Raw genomic sequence first — 14,615 nt, forward strand, 5'->3', positions numbered from 1 at the left:
TTGCACTGTGTCAGGGCCTTTTCTGCTTCTCGCTCTGTCCCTTGACTCCAGGAATAGGCTGGGGGTGGCCCAGGGGCTGAGAGGGGACACAGCTGGGACTACTGAACCATACTGACCAAAGAAAAATTCCATACCATTTGATATCATGCTCAGCAATAATTTGGGGGGAGTTTTTCCAAAGTAGCTGTTGCTTGGAGACTGGCTGGGCATCAGTCTGCTGCTGCTGGGAGGTGGGGAGTGATCGCTTTTGCATCACTTCATTTTTTTTTTTTTTTTTTTCCTTTTCCCCTTACTCTTCACTTAGTAAACTGTCTTTCATCTCAACCCACAAATTTTCCTAGCTTTTGCCCTTCTGATTCTCTTACTCATCCTGTTGTGGGGCAGATGAATAAGAAACTGGGGTGCATTGAGAAGTATGAGCAGCAGGTGGAGGGAGGTTCTCTTCCCCCTCTACTCTGCCCTGATGCGGCCACATCTGGAGCACTGCATCCAGTTCTGGGCTCCCCAGTTTAAGGACAAGGAATTACTGGAGGGAGTCCAGTGGAGGGCTACAAAGATGATGAGGGCCCTAGAGCACCTTTCTTATGAAGAGAGACTGAGAGAGCTGGGTATGATCAGTCTGGAGAAGAGAAGGCTGAGAGGGGATCTCATCAATGTTTATAAGTATCTCAAGGGTGGGTGTCAAGAGGATGGACCAGACTCCTTTCAGTGGTGCCCAATGATAGGATGAGGGGCAACTGGCACAGACTGAAACATAGGAGGTTCCATCTGAATATGAGGAGAAACTGCTTTACTTTGAGGGTGCCAGAGCCCTGGAACAGGCTGCCCAGAGAGGTTGTAGAGTCTCCTTCTCTGGAGACATTCAGAACCTGCCTGGACACATTCCTGTGTGATCTGCTCTGGGTGAACCTGCTTTAGCAGGTGGGTTGGACTAGATGATCTCCAGAGGTCCCTTCCAACCCCAACCATTCTGTGATTCTGTGTGAACTCAGTGGAGGCCTAGCTGCAGTCAACACACCAGCCTGGGGCATAGGCATGTTCAACTAAGACTTAAGTGATAGGAAATTAAATACCAGTTTTGGTGAGTAGTTTTTTTCTTTTTTTTTTTTTTAAAGCTCTGATCCAGGCTTCAGCTGTGCAACCTAGGAGGTTCAGAGTACTGTTTAGCAGTGTAAACTCAGCTGTGCCTGGCAACAAGAGTCTGTCTTGTAGCTGCTTCTTTCTCAAATGAATTTTTCAGTTATGGTAAATGAGGGAAAATCATTACACTCCTGCAGGCTGTAGTGGCGATCAAATTCATTCTGGGATTCACTTTAATTGGATTGTTTGGTTACTAAATGATAGGTCTCTGGAACCACCACAGCAAGTGCTTACTGGCAGTAATTGGTGGCTTCATCTAACATTGGTATGATTCAGCCTTATGGGCATAGGGCCCGTGCCCTGTAGCAGTCATCTCTGAGTTCCTTGGGGAGCAAGTTTGCTGAGCCCAAAACAATGTATGATTGAAATGCTGAGCTCTGCATCTGACCAGTTTTCACTTAAGAGCAGATGATTCTGCAGGGGCCAGCTCTGTATGGATTCAACCTTCTTTAAAAGTAATTATTCAAGCAAACCTAAAACCTTGTGATTTCCTATTAAGTCTACTAAAACTTAAAAGTAAACTGGAACAAAAACAAGTTGGAGGAACACAAGTACATAGCGAGAAGAATCCAAACTTTTTTATCAGGCAGACAGCTCTAACTAGAGGGGAGATCTATTGGAATTAATATAGAGGTAGAACTTCAGTACAAGTACTGTTTTCCCTCCAGCTGTAGTACATAGCAACCAGAAGCAAAAGAACTAATGAAAAACCTGTTTTCATGCAGAAACCAGCTTGCATTGAAGAGTAAGCTATGGTTATATGCATGAAGACAAACTGAGTTATGCTACAAGAAAATATTGGTCTACACATAATTTCTTGCACACATCTGATTGATTAAAAAAAAAAAGATACTGATGATATAACCAGGTAATAGGGTTAACTTGATTCCCCCCCTCAAAAAAAACCCACATAACTAAGGCTGCTCTAAGCAATGAAACAGCTGGCTGAGGGCTCTGGTTTTTGAGGATGCTTTGCAGCAGAAAGCAAACCTCAGATTCACTTGGGAGCTACGCATTGTGTACATCTGTATTTAACCAAAATTAAGGGCATTTTCTCTCTGAGGTTGCTAAAGTCACAGGTCACAAACTTCAGGGTCACTTTCCCTTGGTTTATAGCAGTAGGAGGCCACCTAGTGACAAAGGAGCACAGCTGTGCCCCAAATTTGGATAAGACAGCATCAAGAAAACAGGTGTGAACATGTGTACTTTACTATTGCTTGAGTAATTCCTTTGTGATTTTCAAGCACAGGGGAGTATAACTTGAGTTGCAAAACTGCACATTAGCAGGAACAGAATACAAAAGTAGGATGTGCTAAAGGTTTTAAACCCAGGCTGGTACTGTAATGCAGAAAAACCTAAGCTTTGTGGGCCAGGGGAAAAATACAATAGGGTGGAGGTAAACAAGCAATATAGATACACTTAAAAACACATAAAAAAAGCTTTCAATGCAATCCAGAAATCACTCGAGATATTTCCACACAAGTGTAGAATGTGGGTTTCTACGTTGTCTTTGCCTACACACAGATACGTTTCAGAAATAAACATAATGAAAGATAAAGAAACAGGGCAGACACCAACCATTCTGCTGTGACATTAAGTCTGGTAACAGCAGGCATGCATGACATGGCTTAATCTTTCACCACACACGTTCGTTACACAAAAATTCAGTTATTTTCTAAGCCAAGTGCGTAATGCAGCTGAAGTGCCTGTTTGCTTTAACATTCCATTACCTTATGGAAAAGTTCAAAGTCCAGCATAATAAAAATCTGAGGGAATGAAAAGACAGCCCCTTACCATAAAACAATTGTTTTACAATGCTAAACCAGCTGTGCCCTGAAATAGGCGTAAGGTGTAAAAACCAAGGCAGGATGTCTATGGACAAGGACTGACTGAACATAGTTTAGCAGAGTGCTTGTCCTGGACACAGCAACAGGGCTTCTTCATACCAGCAGCAGAGAACACCAGAGAAATAAATATTGATCTTGGGTCAAACTGGGGCAACATCTGAACAGCTTGTTGCTGTAATAAGCCATTTAAAGACTATTTCAAGTCTTTAACTTCAGGACAGCCCCTTGCAGGAAATCATACCTTTAAGTCCTACAGAGAATGTAAGCCTAGTGCAACACTGCTTTGTCACTGGCTTAAGACAACAAGGGATTAAATAACCCCAGGAGCTGCAGCTCTGTTTAAATGCTATCAATCATTAAATTTCATCCCAAAGATGAAAGAGATTGAAAACACCAAACAAACCACAAAGATGCTGAAGATTCTTAAGAGAAGTAGAGTAAAGGAAGTGAGGAAAGGCAGTTGTAATAGAGCATAAGAGATGACCGATCACTTCGGGCACAGTATTAGGGGAAGATCTATATCAAGACACTACATATATGTGTAACAGCTCTCTGTTAGGGGATCAGTTTAATGTGTGGCTTCTTTTCAGGCTAATACATTAGTGCTGTTTTCCAATAGGAAAAAGCAATATAGACTATGTTCTTATTCTCCTCCATGCCTTTGCAAATAGCCACATTTGAAGACTAGACAGTGGGTCAGACTGACCACTGCTCAGAACAACAGCTGCCTTAGCATCCAAATCAGTATTTACCATTGTCTCTTCACTAGGAAGAAAGGTTTGCTACACAAGAGGCACATACATTATGTCGTGAGACGTGGTGTTAGTCGCAAGCACCCTTAAAGACTCAAGAATGCAAATGCTTCTTTGAAACCAGTTCCAACAGCATGCTGTGATGCATTCTACGCAAATCAAACAATGACTGCAAGTTAAGAGCTCTTTAATTACAGAAAAATAGGTCTTTAATTTCATCTCAGATATAATTTTAGACAAGCATTTTCAGCATGATAGTCCATGAAAAACAAATGCATACTCTAGGGTAGTTAAGAGCTCTCACTGAAGTCACCATAACATAGAAAGTTGTAGCTGAACAAAGCTTCCTGTCTCGTTGAACTTCAGCAGCCATCATTGCACACAGTTAAGTTCCTTTAAAAGGTTTGGTTTAAAATAAGAGTTCATTTAAATATCTGGAGGGAAAGGCACTTAGTATTGCAGTTTCCAGAACATGATTTGTTTGTCTTCCCCTCCCGTAATAACACTGTTGCACTGTTCATTCATCCACATGGACGTTACAGCACCTAGGGGAAAGAAAACCAACCAAACAAGTAAATCCAAACGCAAACGGTACTCAAGGTGATGGAACAGATCTTTTTAAGGGTTTAGGATCATCTGATCATTAGTTTGGATTACATTGACACCACATATGCTGAGAAGAGTTTTAGTAGGCTGCGAGGTGGCTGCTCTTTTTCACAGTAATGATCTCATGCTACATGGCCTCTGCTGACTTTGGGTACCAGAGGGACAGCATCAGTTGCAGCACAGAACGCAGATGGCACACTGGCTAAGAGATTCATGGGGACAACACGAGGAGGTTTCTCTAGATTTTTCACTCTACCATTTGGACTTCTTGTATTAATGGTGTATTCACATCTAGCTTATGCCTAGAAGCCCACTTCTAAAGATTCCTCCAGCTACAGAATGATCCCTATACAGGTCAAATTCCAGAGTACAAGTTTACAGTAGGGAAGTTTGAACTAACTGTTCATGAAGGCAGCCTTGAAAACCAAACTGAATAAAACTGAGGTAGTTTTTCTCCTTCACGCATCCTGGTTGCTAATCTACTGAAGACTATACAGATACATTTAAGAAGTCTGTAAAACCTCATCCAAAACAATTTCTGTAGTGCACATCATTTAATCTGTTGTTAGACTCACAGTCTGGATGAACTTTGACAAAGTATATAGTACAGTCTATACTACACTTTATTAGGGCTATGAGGTAGAAAAATATTGACTTTCGTGATATTGTGTGAATTAGAAAAATCTTAAGTCATTTACCTTTGGTCAGTCTTGTAAACAGCAATATTCCTCCACTGCTATGAAATTTCCTTGGAGGCTCATGTGGACCTACTTCTAGTTCTAGTGTTCCAGGTAACACTAATATCAACAACAACCCACTCACTGAGCAGATGACTCTCAAACTTTTCAGTACTAACAGAGCTGGAAAATAGGAACCTTCCACTCGATTTGAGAATATGAACAGTTCAGGCATACCTGTATGTCCTTTGATTCTTTCAATAACTTTTCCTCCAAGAAGGTCCCAAATCTGTAGTTCACCAGACTGACTTCCTGACAAGATGGTATTTCCATCCCATTTGAAGCACCTGCAAGCGAGTCTGAAATCAGTTCACTTCAAGCTTTTGTATAATAAGCGCTGAACATTTCCAAACTGACTAAGCCAAAAAATAATTGAAAATGGAAGTATGACACTGGAGGAAACTCTACTCTTTAACAGTCTTTCTGGAAAGGTTATTCCCAAATTATTTTAAAGGGTCATGATCCAAACTTGCTCCTCTGACTGCCCTGGGCCCAGCCAGAACTTCTCCTGGCAGGAGGAGGAAACATATTCCTATAACAGAAGAGGACCAGGTCAGCTGTACATGTGTGAGTTCCCAAGCGCTTTCATGAACCACCACTTTCACTTCTGTCACTTCATGTTCCCAAAAAAATTACTTGAAGTGCAAAGAGAACTTCTGGGGAAATAGATGAAGAAAAAAAATATATATACACATGCATATACATATATATTTATGTATATACACACACAAGAAACCAAGTGTACTCCATGTTTGGCTGTCATGTTTTCACTCCAGTAACTGAGTAAGTGTTCCATTTGTTTTCCCGATAAACCATAGAGAACTCTATGCATTTTTGTTTGTGAAAAAAGCGATCACTCTTTATAATAGCCAATATTTTCCTAGATTATCAAAACAAAAAGGAAGCACTGCAAGAAAAACCCAAACCCAACCAAAATAAAGATTGTTGACAGAGATGATTCAAGTAAGAGAACTGTCTACTTGTTAGAAATTTCAGTAGCTGAGCTGCTGGAAGAGCTGCTTAGCTACAGCTCTCATCATCTTTCATGGAAATTAAGGTTGCTGAAAAAAATGCAAGTTATTTGCATAGATACCTATTTGATTTTGTCCCAGTTTGGAAAGCTTGACCATAATTGCACAACTTCCAATCCCTAACATTCTCTGATTCTGTGAACATGCTAGAGTGTCAGCCTTTGCACTTTCAAAAGTAATCTGATAAAACATAGTTGCCAGTATTCCTGCCCTTTCCATTCGCTACCACCAACAATCAAGCATTTCCACAGTTAAGTGAGTTGGCCACACAGTTTCATAATCTGTGTGTTCTCAGAATTACCTCTGTGGCTCATCAGCAGTTACAGAAGATATAAGCATTCCAGTTTGTACATCTATTACTTTAAAACAACAGTCTTCTCCTGTGCTGAGTAGATGTCTGCTGTCTGTACAAAAGAAAAAAAAAAAGCAAACAAAAGAAACAACAACAGAAAAGCACATTTAGACATTCAGTTCTAGTTCCCAAGGCAGTCTGTGGTCCAGCACGTTAGATGTGACATTGCCCGACCCACTTACTTATAGATAGCGTACTGTAAATTAAGTCTCAAAGCAAGCAATGATAAACAAAATTGGTTTAGACTCTACACAACTGGTCTATAGTCCAATATGGTCTTGTGTACAACTAAGGAATTCCTTGTAATGGAGATGCTTATCAATCCAAAATATCTCACCATCCCCCTTAAAGTAGTAATTCCAATAACAAGGGTATATTACATGATCTCAAGAATGAGATTCCCATTGAATCTCCCAACATATTGAAAACTGAAATCCAACGTACCAGGACTAAAAGCAGCATCAAACACAGTCCCAGAATGACACGGCAACTGGTGCAGCACCGTTGCTGTAGTAACATCCCACACACTGATGGTACCCTCTTTGGTTCCAGATGCTAGTATGGTATTTGCAGCATTAAGGTCGATTGTATTCACCTAGGAAGTTAAACATCCCAAGATCTTTCTATTCTTTCATGTGAGCCATATTGAGACAGGTTTTAAACATACACAAAGCAAGCCTATTATCCATAAGATGGTATTTCATTTACAAAAAGCTTTTACGTTTAATTATGTAACATCCTTATTAAGTACAATTATTAAAAATTGTGCCTATAAAAAGTAAATGATTGGTCCCTTTGATATTTTAAAATGCTTTTTCTTTGAAGAATCAGAAATGCAAACTGACATTTCAGACTACTTGTAGTACCCATACTTTTCCATCTAGACAGAAGACTTTCTTCTTTACTTTTAAAGAACTTCCTGACTGTCAGTTGTTTCCAGTTCTCTTGCGTACAATTCTTAAATGTTACCAGAACTATTTCAGTATCAGCCTATGTTGTGACCTGTTTAAAAACTAAATATTAATAAGGTTTAACACACAGTAATTCTATTAATAAATATCCTACTAGAGTGACATTAGAGGCTATAAATAAGAGTGTGCAGTTACACGTTTATGATTCACTGCACACAATGTGTTTATATATTTACATTGAAATTCAGTAATATATTTTGTAGCATGGCAAAGAATTCAAAATCTTTTTCATTTGCTTGCCTTTGGCAAAGATGCGTTAAAAAGAAGCTGTAACAATGAAAATACTTGAAAAACATTAGTCTGTTTCCAAAACAAACAAGCAAACAAAAAATCCCAGTCCTCCCTGTTACTCCCTGGAACTTTGTGCATACAAGCTGAGCAAAGCAAATTAAGAAACCTCTGTTTATGCTGTTGCTTCAGTCACCAGGCATGGACTTTTCAACCAAGGAAGCAGACAACACTGGCACAGGACAGACAAAAAAAAAAAAAAAAGAACCCACAAAACAAAAAACCCTACACACACTTCCCAAAACAACACACTCCCCTAGCCCCCTAACCCAATCCTTGTGCCTTAACACTAGATCTTGACTTAGAATATGGAAATTAATTGCTCATTAAAGTCAGAGATACTATATCCACATACTTACGCTAACATCGTGTTCTAACTCCGCAAGCAGTTCAAAGTGGTGCTTTTTATTGCTCGAGATCTCTCCAGGAACACAGTGCCACACCTACAACACACATATTTAAGTTTGCTCACGGAAGCATTAATGTAACTCTGGATGAGTTTCTTCAGTACTGAATTCTCACGTTAAAAGGAGGGCGGCTCGTGTCAGCTTTGGGTCTTGGGTACGTGGCAGAATACAGAGCAATAAACAGCACCTGAACTCATTTATTCTAAGCAGAGCCACATATTAAACATGATTATGCTGATTCCAGGTAGCTTAAAGAAGTCTACCTAAGTAGGGGTATGTCACTGCACTGAATGTATACTTACCAAAAAGCCATACGCAGAAGGCTTTGGGAAATTCTTTCCTGTCTCTAACTTCCAAATTATCTTTCCACCTAACTGTAGGCATGCTCCTCAGATTAGCAAGCTCCTGGTCCACTTAGCTGAAGAACATAAGCTACAAAACTATTAAACTTAAACATTTTAGAAGCCTATTCCACTCAAACAGAACCATCAGTCAAGATCACAAAACACTCTAAATCCTCCAACAAATACAAAAACCCCCACATTTAGAGTAAGTTAGAATCAATGACATTTCTTTAAAGTAACCCTTTAGCTTTGAAACAGACTTGAGATAAAGCTATGTGAAGAAGAAATTCTGGAAATAAACTCAATGTGATACTAGCTAAGTTATTGTTCTAATACACCAGGGACATCCACCCCAAAGCATTTGGCTGGCTGAATATTACAAAGCGCTGGCTTTAAATAGTTATTGAAGTATAAAAAACTCATATGCAAACCTTCACAGTGGAATCCCAAGATGCAGAATATAAACGCCCATCACACCAGCAGATCTTACTGACTGCATCATCATGTCCCATTAAGATGTCTTGCTGTCTTCCAAATGCAATTGAATAAAAATATCTGACAGGAAGAGGATATAAAGCCATTATGTCTTCAGAAAATGTAAACTTTCCTTTTGTAAATCGATGAAAGTAACTTTGCTTCTACAGTGTCTAACAGAAATCTACTGAAAAAAGTAAAAATATAGACACTGTGTTTTAACAATGAATTTCTGTATCTTTATCTAAAACCATAAATATGACGACTAAGGCTTGCAATGTAATTCGATAAAGTCAATAGGAAGTAAATACACACATATGATTGTCCCACGAAGAACTTATGACAGTGGTATCTCCTGGTAAGATAAGACAAGATGACAAAGCCTGTAAGGAAAAAAAAAAAAAAAAAAAAGTAGTGTTCAATTTCTTACCCCAAATCAAACAAAAGTACATTAACATGCTTTTGGAGAACAAGAACCATTTTAATCTTCTATACATACCAGACACAGGTGCTATATGGACACTAATGAAGCAAAACCTTATTGTCAGACATTGAACAGCAAGAATACTTAATTCCCGGTAAATATAAAGGTAGCACCGAAGTTCAGAAACATGCAGAACTGATGGACCTCCTTTTTCAAAGTTACATGGCGTGTAATTCCTTACTTAGGAGAAACTAGGTCAGCTCTTCATCTTGTAAGCTACTGTCAATTCTAGATGCAAACAGCTAACAGAAAGTAAAAACGAAGGTTTCCTTTTCTGTTTCTTCTCCATGACAGTTACTTATCAGCTCAGCTCTTTCAAACAAGAAATCTAATTCCTACTATTCTCAGCAAGAAACATTCTTTAACATTCTTTACAGACAGCTGCTTAGCTACATTACCATCACTGGAAGCAGCAAGAGGAAAGAAAGAAAGAAAGAAAGAAAGGAAAAAAAAAAAAAAAAAAAAAAAAAAATCAGTGCTTCTACTAGTAGCATTACTGGTCATGTTTTCTACTTGTTCTAAAGAACAGTATGCTTCTGGACTGTAAAAAGACTACTGCTTCTAGCATTGCTGCAACAAATCAGCACTCAAATTACAGAGAGGAGAAGAATAATTTAAAAAAAGAAGTATACAAGGCCTCCACATGAAAATCTGACTTTTAGCCTAGGCAAAGAGCTCCCTTTTTACAGTGCCAAGAAGTGACATTCCTAAGTTTACCTTGGCTAAAGCATTAGGGATTGCTGTATCTAGATTTACCTGCCTTGTGCCGTGGCAGACCACAGGGTACTGATCCTGTAACTTACCTGGGGACCCGTTGGGGCATGCTATGGCTTCTGTCTGGGCAACCCATTTTCCTTTTTTGTTCCCCCTAGAGATGAGGGTATAGAGAAGGCTGACATATCCTAGTGCCTTGCCTCAATAAAGGACTCTGAACATGACAATTGGGAATGAATCTCTATGACCCAGGTCTGTGCTCAGAAAATCAAATATAGAACCTCTTTCCAAGTTCTGTTTTAGAAGAAGGGGAAAAATGTTGTTCAGAGGTTGCTGAGATCACTGCTCATCGGGGAAGGATGGCTCAAATTTCCCCAGCATAGATTCCATTCCCTGTGCTTGGTTCTTCTCTGCTGGCTGACTTGCAGCCTTCAAACACTTGGGAGCAGCAAGGCAATGCTGGATGTGAGCACCTGGATGGAATTTAAGCTTTGTGATCCTGGTCCTAAAGGCAGTTCAAGGTTGTTCAGGAAGACTCCTCTGCTCATGCCAGACTAGCTTTGTCTACCACGAGCCCTTCCCTGGATAGCAGGGTAACTCAGAACAGAGCTATTATAGTGCAGAAGTGAAGTAAAGCCATTTAATTCTCCCTGTCCGTGTTCACAGAATGCTCTCTGTCTCCCTGGAGGCCTGACAAGAGTTTCAGTTCACTCTGCTGAATTATTCACACACAATCCATTTGAGTGGGCAGGGGAAGAAAAGAGGCAGCGATGTAATGCCAAGAGCCATTTCTCTGAGTAGCTCTCAGAAGATTCCCAGTGATCTTGTTTTTATTTTGACAGCAACTTACCATGTTTGAAAAGGACACACTTCTCTGGATTGTTTTTGATTCTTTGGAAAACATCTTCAAAGTTGAATCTGGGGATAATGGACAAAATAGAAGATAAAAGGACTGTTTCATATTATAGAAGCTAGTAATTTTGCTCCTGTTTGAATGTTCAAATATCTTACTATGAAAAGCAGGTACAGGTTTCTTATAGTCTTTGAGAAACTCTTATAAAAGGTTTTGACTTGAGCCTGGAACTAGCCTGTTTTACACCAGTTACAGATGGACTTCCCCATGCCCATCAAACTCTAAGATAACTCTGGTATCTAAAGAGAAATCACCACCTTCATAAGCCTAGATATAGATAATATTGAAACCCATGAGTCAAAGTGGTCTAAAACTTAAAAAATTCATGTATTTAAGCTATATAATTACAGGAAATATATATTTAACTTCATTTCTATAATAGATGACTTGCAAATGCGACAATCCAAAAGCCAAACAGAAGTAGCCTTCACATACAAACACTGAAATTCCCTCAAACAGTAAGAAGGAACTGAGCATGAAGTGAAAACAAGAATCTTGATTTTGGCAAAAGACTAGGGCCACTCCTTCCATGCCTGTAAAAAACCTAGAACTCAGCGATTCCAGAAATATCCCTATTAATGCCTTCATTTTGCTCTCAGGGAGGATATTAATGGGATTCAATCTTAACTACATGTCAGAGTTTCATGCCATTTTGTTCACAAAACATTAGCCTGCATTTACACTGCAGGTTCTAGTAAATACCTCTGCAATAATACTTACCCTGGGATGTAGTGAAAACAGACGACCCACTGCAAGTGACTGCTATTCCAGTGATCGCCCTGTTTAATACAAGTAAGCTTATAGGTCATTTCACAAGTTTTGAAACTTAAACCACCATACTGTAAATCGACTACAGCTGAAATTTGTTAATTGATCTCTGTAAGAGCAAAGACATACAAGGAGATGAAAAGCACTACAGTGGTATGTTATATGCCTAGAGACAAAAATATACCTTGACATAATATGTGAAACACCAGTACAGGTTCCCCAAGAACTTCATCCTCATCAGAATGACAGAACAAAGAGTTTCACCTTCAGTCTTTCCAATTTAGGATGAGCTACAAGAAGTCAGGAACCTGCCTACAAGCAGATACTGAACACCTCATGTGTCAGAAATCAGAACTTGCATGTCTTTTCTCCTCAAACTTGACATTGGCAAAGTCAACATAGTTTAGAAATTTAGACATATAGATTATGTCACGGAACTAGTTATTAGGAAGCATAGACTATTCTGCACAGCCAAAATCCTGCTATACAGATCTGCTTCTATTTTTTCTTTTTCTCAGCAGCCTTCAGGTTAAAAAAAAAAAAAAAAAAATCAAAATCAAAAGCTGAAATTCCAGTCCGTTTTCAGGATCAAAGTTTTCCTAACCCTAACAATCTGGTAACAGAGACTCTTTCTCACTACAAATATTACCTTGTTTTCTAGACAAGAAAATACTTCTTTTCTAGATTGAGTTACAGCCACCAAGAAAGTAGTTGCACTTAAGGTAGCAAGAAACCCTCCTACTAGTCCAGTCACTAGGACAAGGGAAGGTGCCAAAGGAAAATCCGTTCTTTAAAATGCAGCCGCTGCTGTTCATTGTTAGGTATTTTCAAAGCTCATCTTAAGTGCCCCTGCCCACTCACAGCTCCTTAGGAAACCATCGGACCAGTAGTTTGCTATCTGGATTAACTGAAAACTTGTAGCTGGAGACCTCACAAACTGCTCATACAGCAGCAGCTCAAGGTGTACGGCAGATGAATTTAAGTGGTTTAAGCTTTCAAATAAAACAGGATGAAGAAGTGAGGTCCTCCTAGGATTATACATAGACAAATAAATAAATGGAAGACTTTATCTGGCTGCTGCTATCACTGTTTTATAGAAGGCTAATCAATATCTGCTGGATTAGGAACAAAAAAAAAATTAAAAAAAAAAATAAAGCTGACAAATACCTTTTCTGGATTGATAACCCATCATATACTCAAACTCATTTTGCATAATCAAATCAATAGCTGTTCCACAAAGAAAAGTATTTACCTTAGGCCCTAACCCATCATTCAGACTGACATGCAGATGCCCTCTCACCCTCAATTAAATGGAACAATTTTAACTGTGAAAAGAATAGTACCTACTCTTTGTGAATTTTATATTGCTCATCTAATTTTAGTTTGGCAATATTGTTCCAAGCAAGTGTTATACTTTCTTCTGTCAAATCTTCAAATGACTCTTCATTTGGAGAAACTGCAATAAAATGCCACAGTAAAGTTTCAACACAAATAGAAAATAAAAAGATTTCAAGTAACTAGGTAAACTAGGTAGCTGAAGTTGCGAACATAAATATGAAAGTACAGATATCGTGCAGAGCTCCATGGAGTAAGAATTTTTGGCTAATGCAGAGAGTGCTGTTTTCCAAATCTCTTCCTGAATGTACAGCCTTACACAGTCAAAAATACCATTTTTCTCTTCAAACCAGGGCTATTAAACTCGAGACTTTACAGAATATATTTCCAATACCAGAAAAACCCCCCACAAACAAACAAACGAAATCAAACACACACAAACAAACTAAACAACAACACACAACACCCCAAACAAGAGACTTTTCAGAAGAGATGTTTTGGTGTTCCATGGAGATATCAAGAACTTTCCCAATGGAAAAGTTCTCTCAGCCTTTCCTCATATGGCAGACTTCCCAGTCCTTTGACCATCTTTGTAGCCCTTCTCTTGACTTGCTCCAGCCTGTCCACAGCTTTCATATATATATATATACACACACACACACACATATACATATATACATACATATATATACACACACACACATATATATATACACACACAGACACACACACTTGTCTTGAAGACAGTTATTCAGTCAACATTGTCCCTACGGTATCTAGGGAAAACAGTAATTTCTTTACGGATTTTCATCCAAGTAATGGAAAAGGAAAAACATTTGGATGCTTAATTTAAGTTAATTTAAGTGATAATTGATCACTCCAAATACATCCCTGTTCCAAAAACTGAACAAATCGTTACATCATTTAGAATGCCTGCAGATACGGTCATTGAAGCTGCTGTCATATCAGCTTGATTTTGAAGTGCCATGAAAGGCCAGGGACGATGGACCTTCCACAGCTTCAAAAGCAGAGGTTGAGCAGTCCCAGAGGAGACCACATGAACAGAAGGCAAAAATGCAGGACAACACCTCTGTTTTCCAATTTGAAGCTGGTATTGCCAGATTTCCTTTAACAGTTCATGGATCTATTCTGAGTTGTCTTATAGGGAAAGTAGCCAAGAGAGTTGTATAATGAGATCCTGTGGGAGAAAGATACAGAACTTCTCAAAATTACAAATCCATTACACCATCAGTTTATCTGTTATACATTTACCTGGAGACTCAGCTATGGAAACGCTGTGACTAGATGTTCGAGACAAGCTTTTCAACTTCGGTATTATCCTTCGGGGATGAGGAATTGTAAACAACTGTTTTGGCGTCTGTCCAAACTCCAAGATTTGTGTCAGCAGAGCTACTTTTTCATTGGGGTCCATAATACTTTACAAAAACAAGA

At 39.0% G+C, this 14,615-nt stretch overlaps 1 protein-coding gene across 1 annotated transcript in view; it reads right to left on the reverse strand.

The window, feature by feature from the left end:
* Nucleotides 1-3,864: 3,864 nt before the first annotated feature.
* NSMAF (neutral sphingomyelinase activation associated factor) overlaps nt 3,865-14,615 on the reverse strand; it is a 40,357-nt gene continuing 29,606 nt past the window's right edge. The window contains exons 21-31 of the mRNA XM_065628066.1: nt 14,436-14,599; nt 13,176-13,284; nt 11,781-11,839; nt 10,998-11,065; nt 9,265-9,332; nt 8,907-9,030; nt 8,084-8,167; nt 6,910-7,060; nt 6,415-6,517; nt 5,260-5,369; nt 3,865-4,284 (exon numbers count right to left, since the gene is read on the reverse strand). Coding sequence (XP_065484138.1) covers nt 4,190-4,284; nt 5,260-5,369; nt 6,415-6,517; nt 6,910-7,060; nt 8,084-8,167; nt 8,907-9,030; nt 9,265-9,332; nt 10,998-11,065; nt 11,781-11,839; nt 13,176-13,284; nt 14,436-14,599 — 1,135 coding nt within the window. The 3' untranslated portion in view covers nt 3,865-4,189. The remainder of the gene's footprint in view (nt 4,285-5,259; nt 5,370-6,414; nt 6,518-6,909; nt 7,061-8,083; nt 8,168-8,906; nt 9,031-9,264; nt 9,333-10,997; nt 11,066-11,780; nt 11,840-13,175; nt 13,285-14,435; nt 14,600-14,615) is intronic.

Source organism: Caloenas nicobarica, chromosome 2 (assembly GCF_036013445.1).
Source record: "Caloenas nicobarica isolate bCalNic1 chromosome 2, bCalNic1.hap1, whole genome shotgun sequence".
NCBI classification, from domain to species: domain Eukaryota; kingdom Metazoa; phylum Chordata; class Aves; order Columbiformes; family Columbidae; genus Caloenas; species Caloenas nicobarica.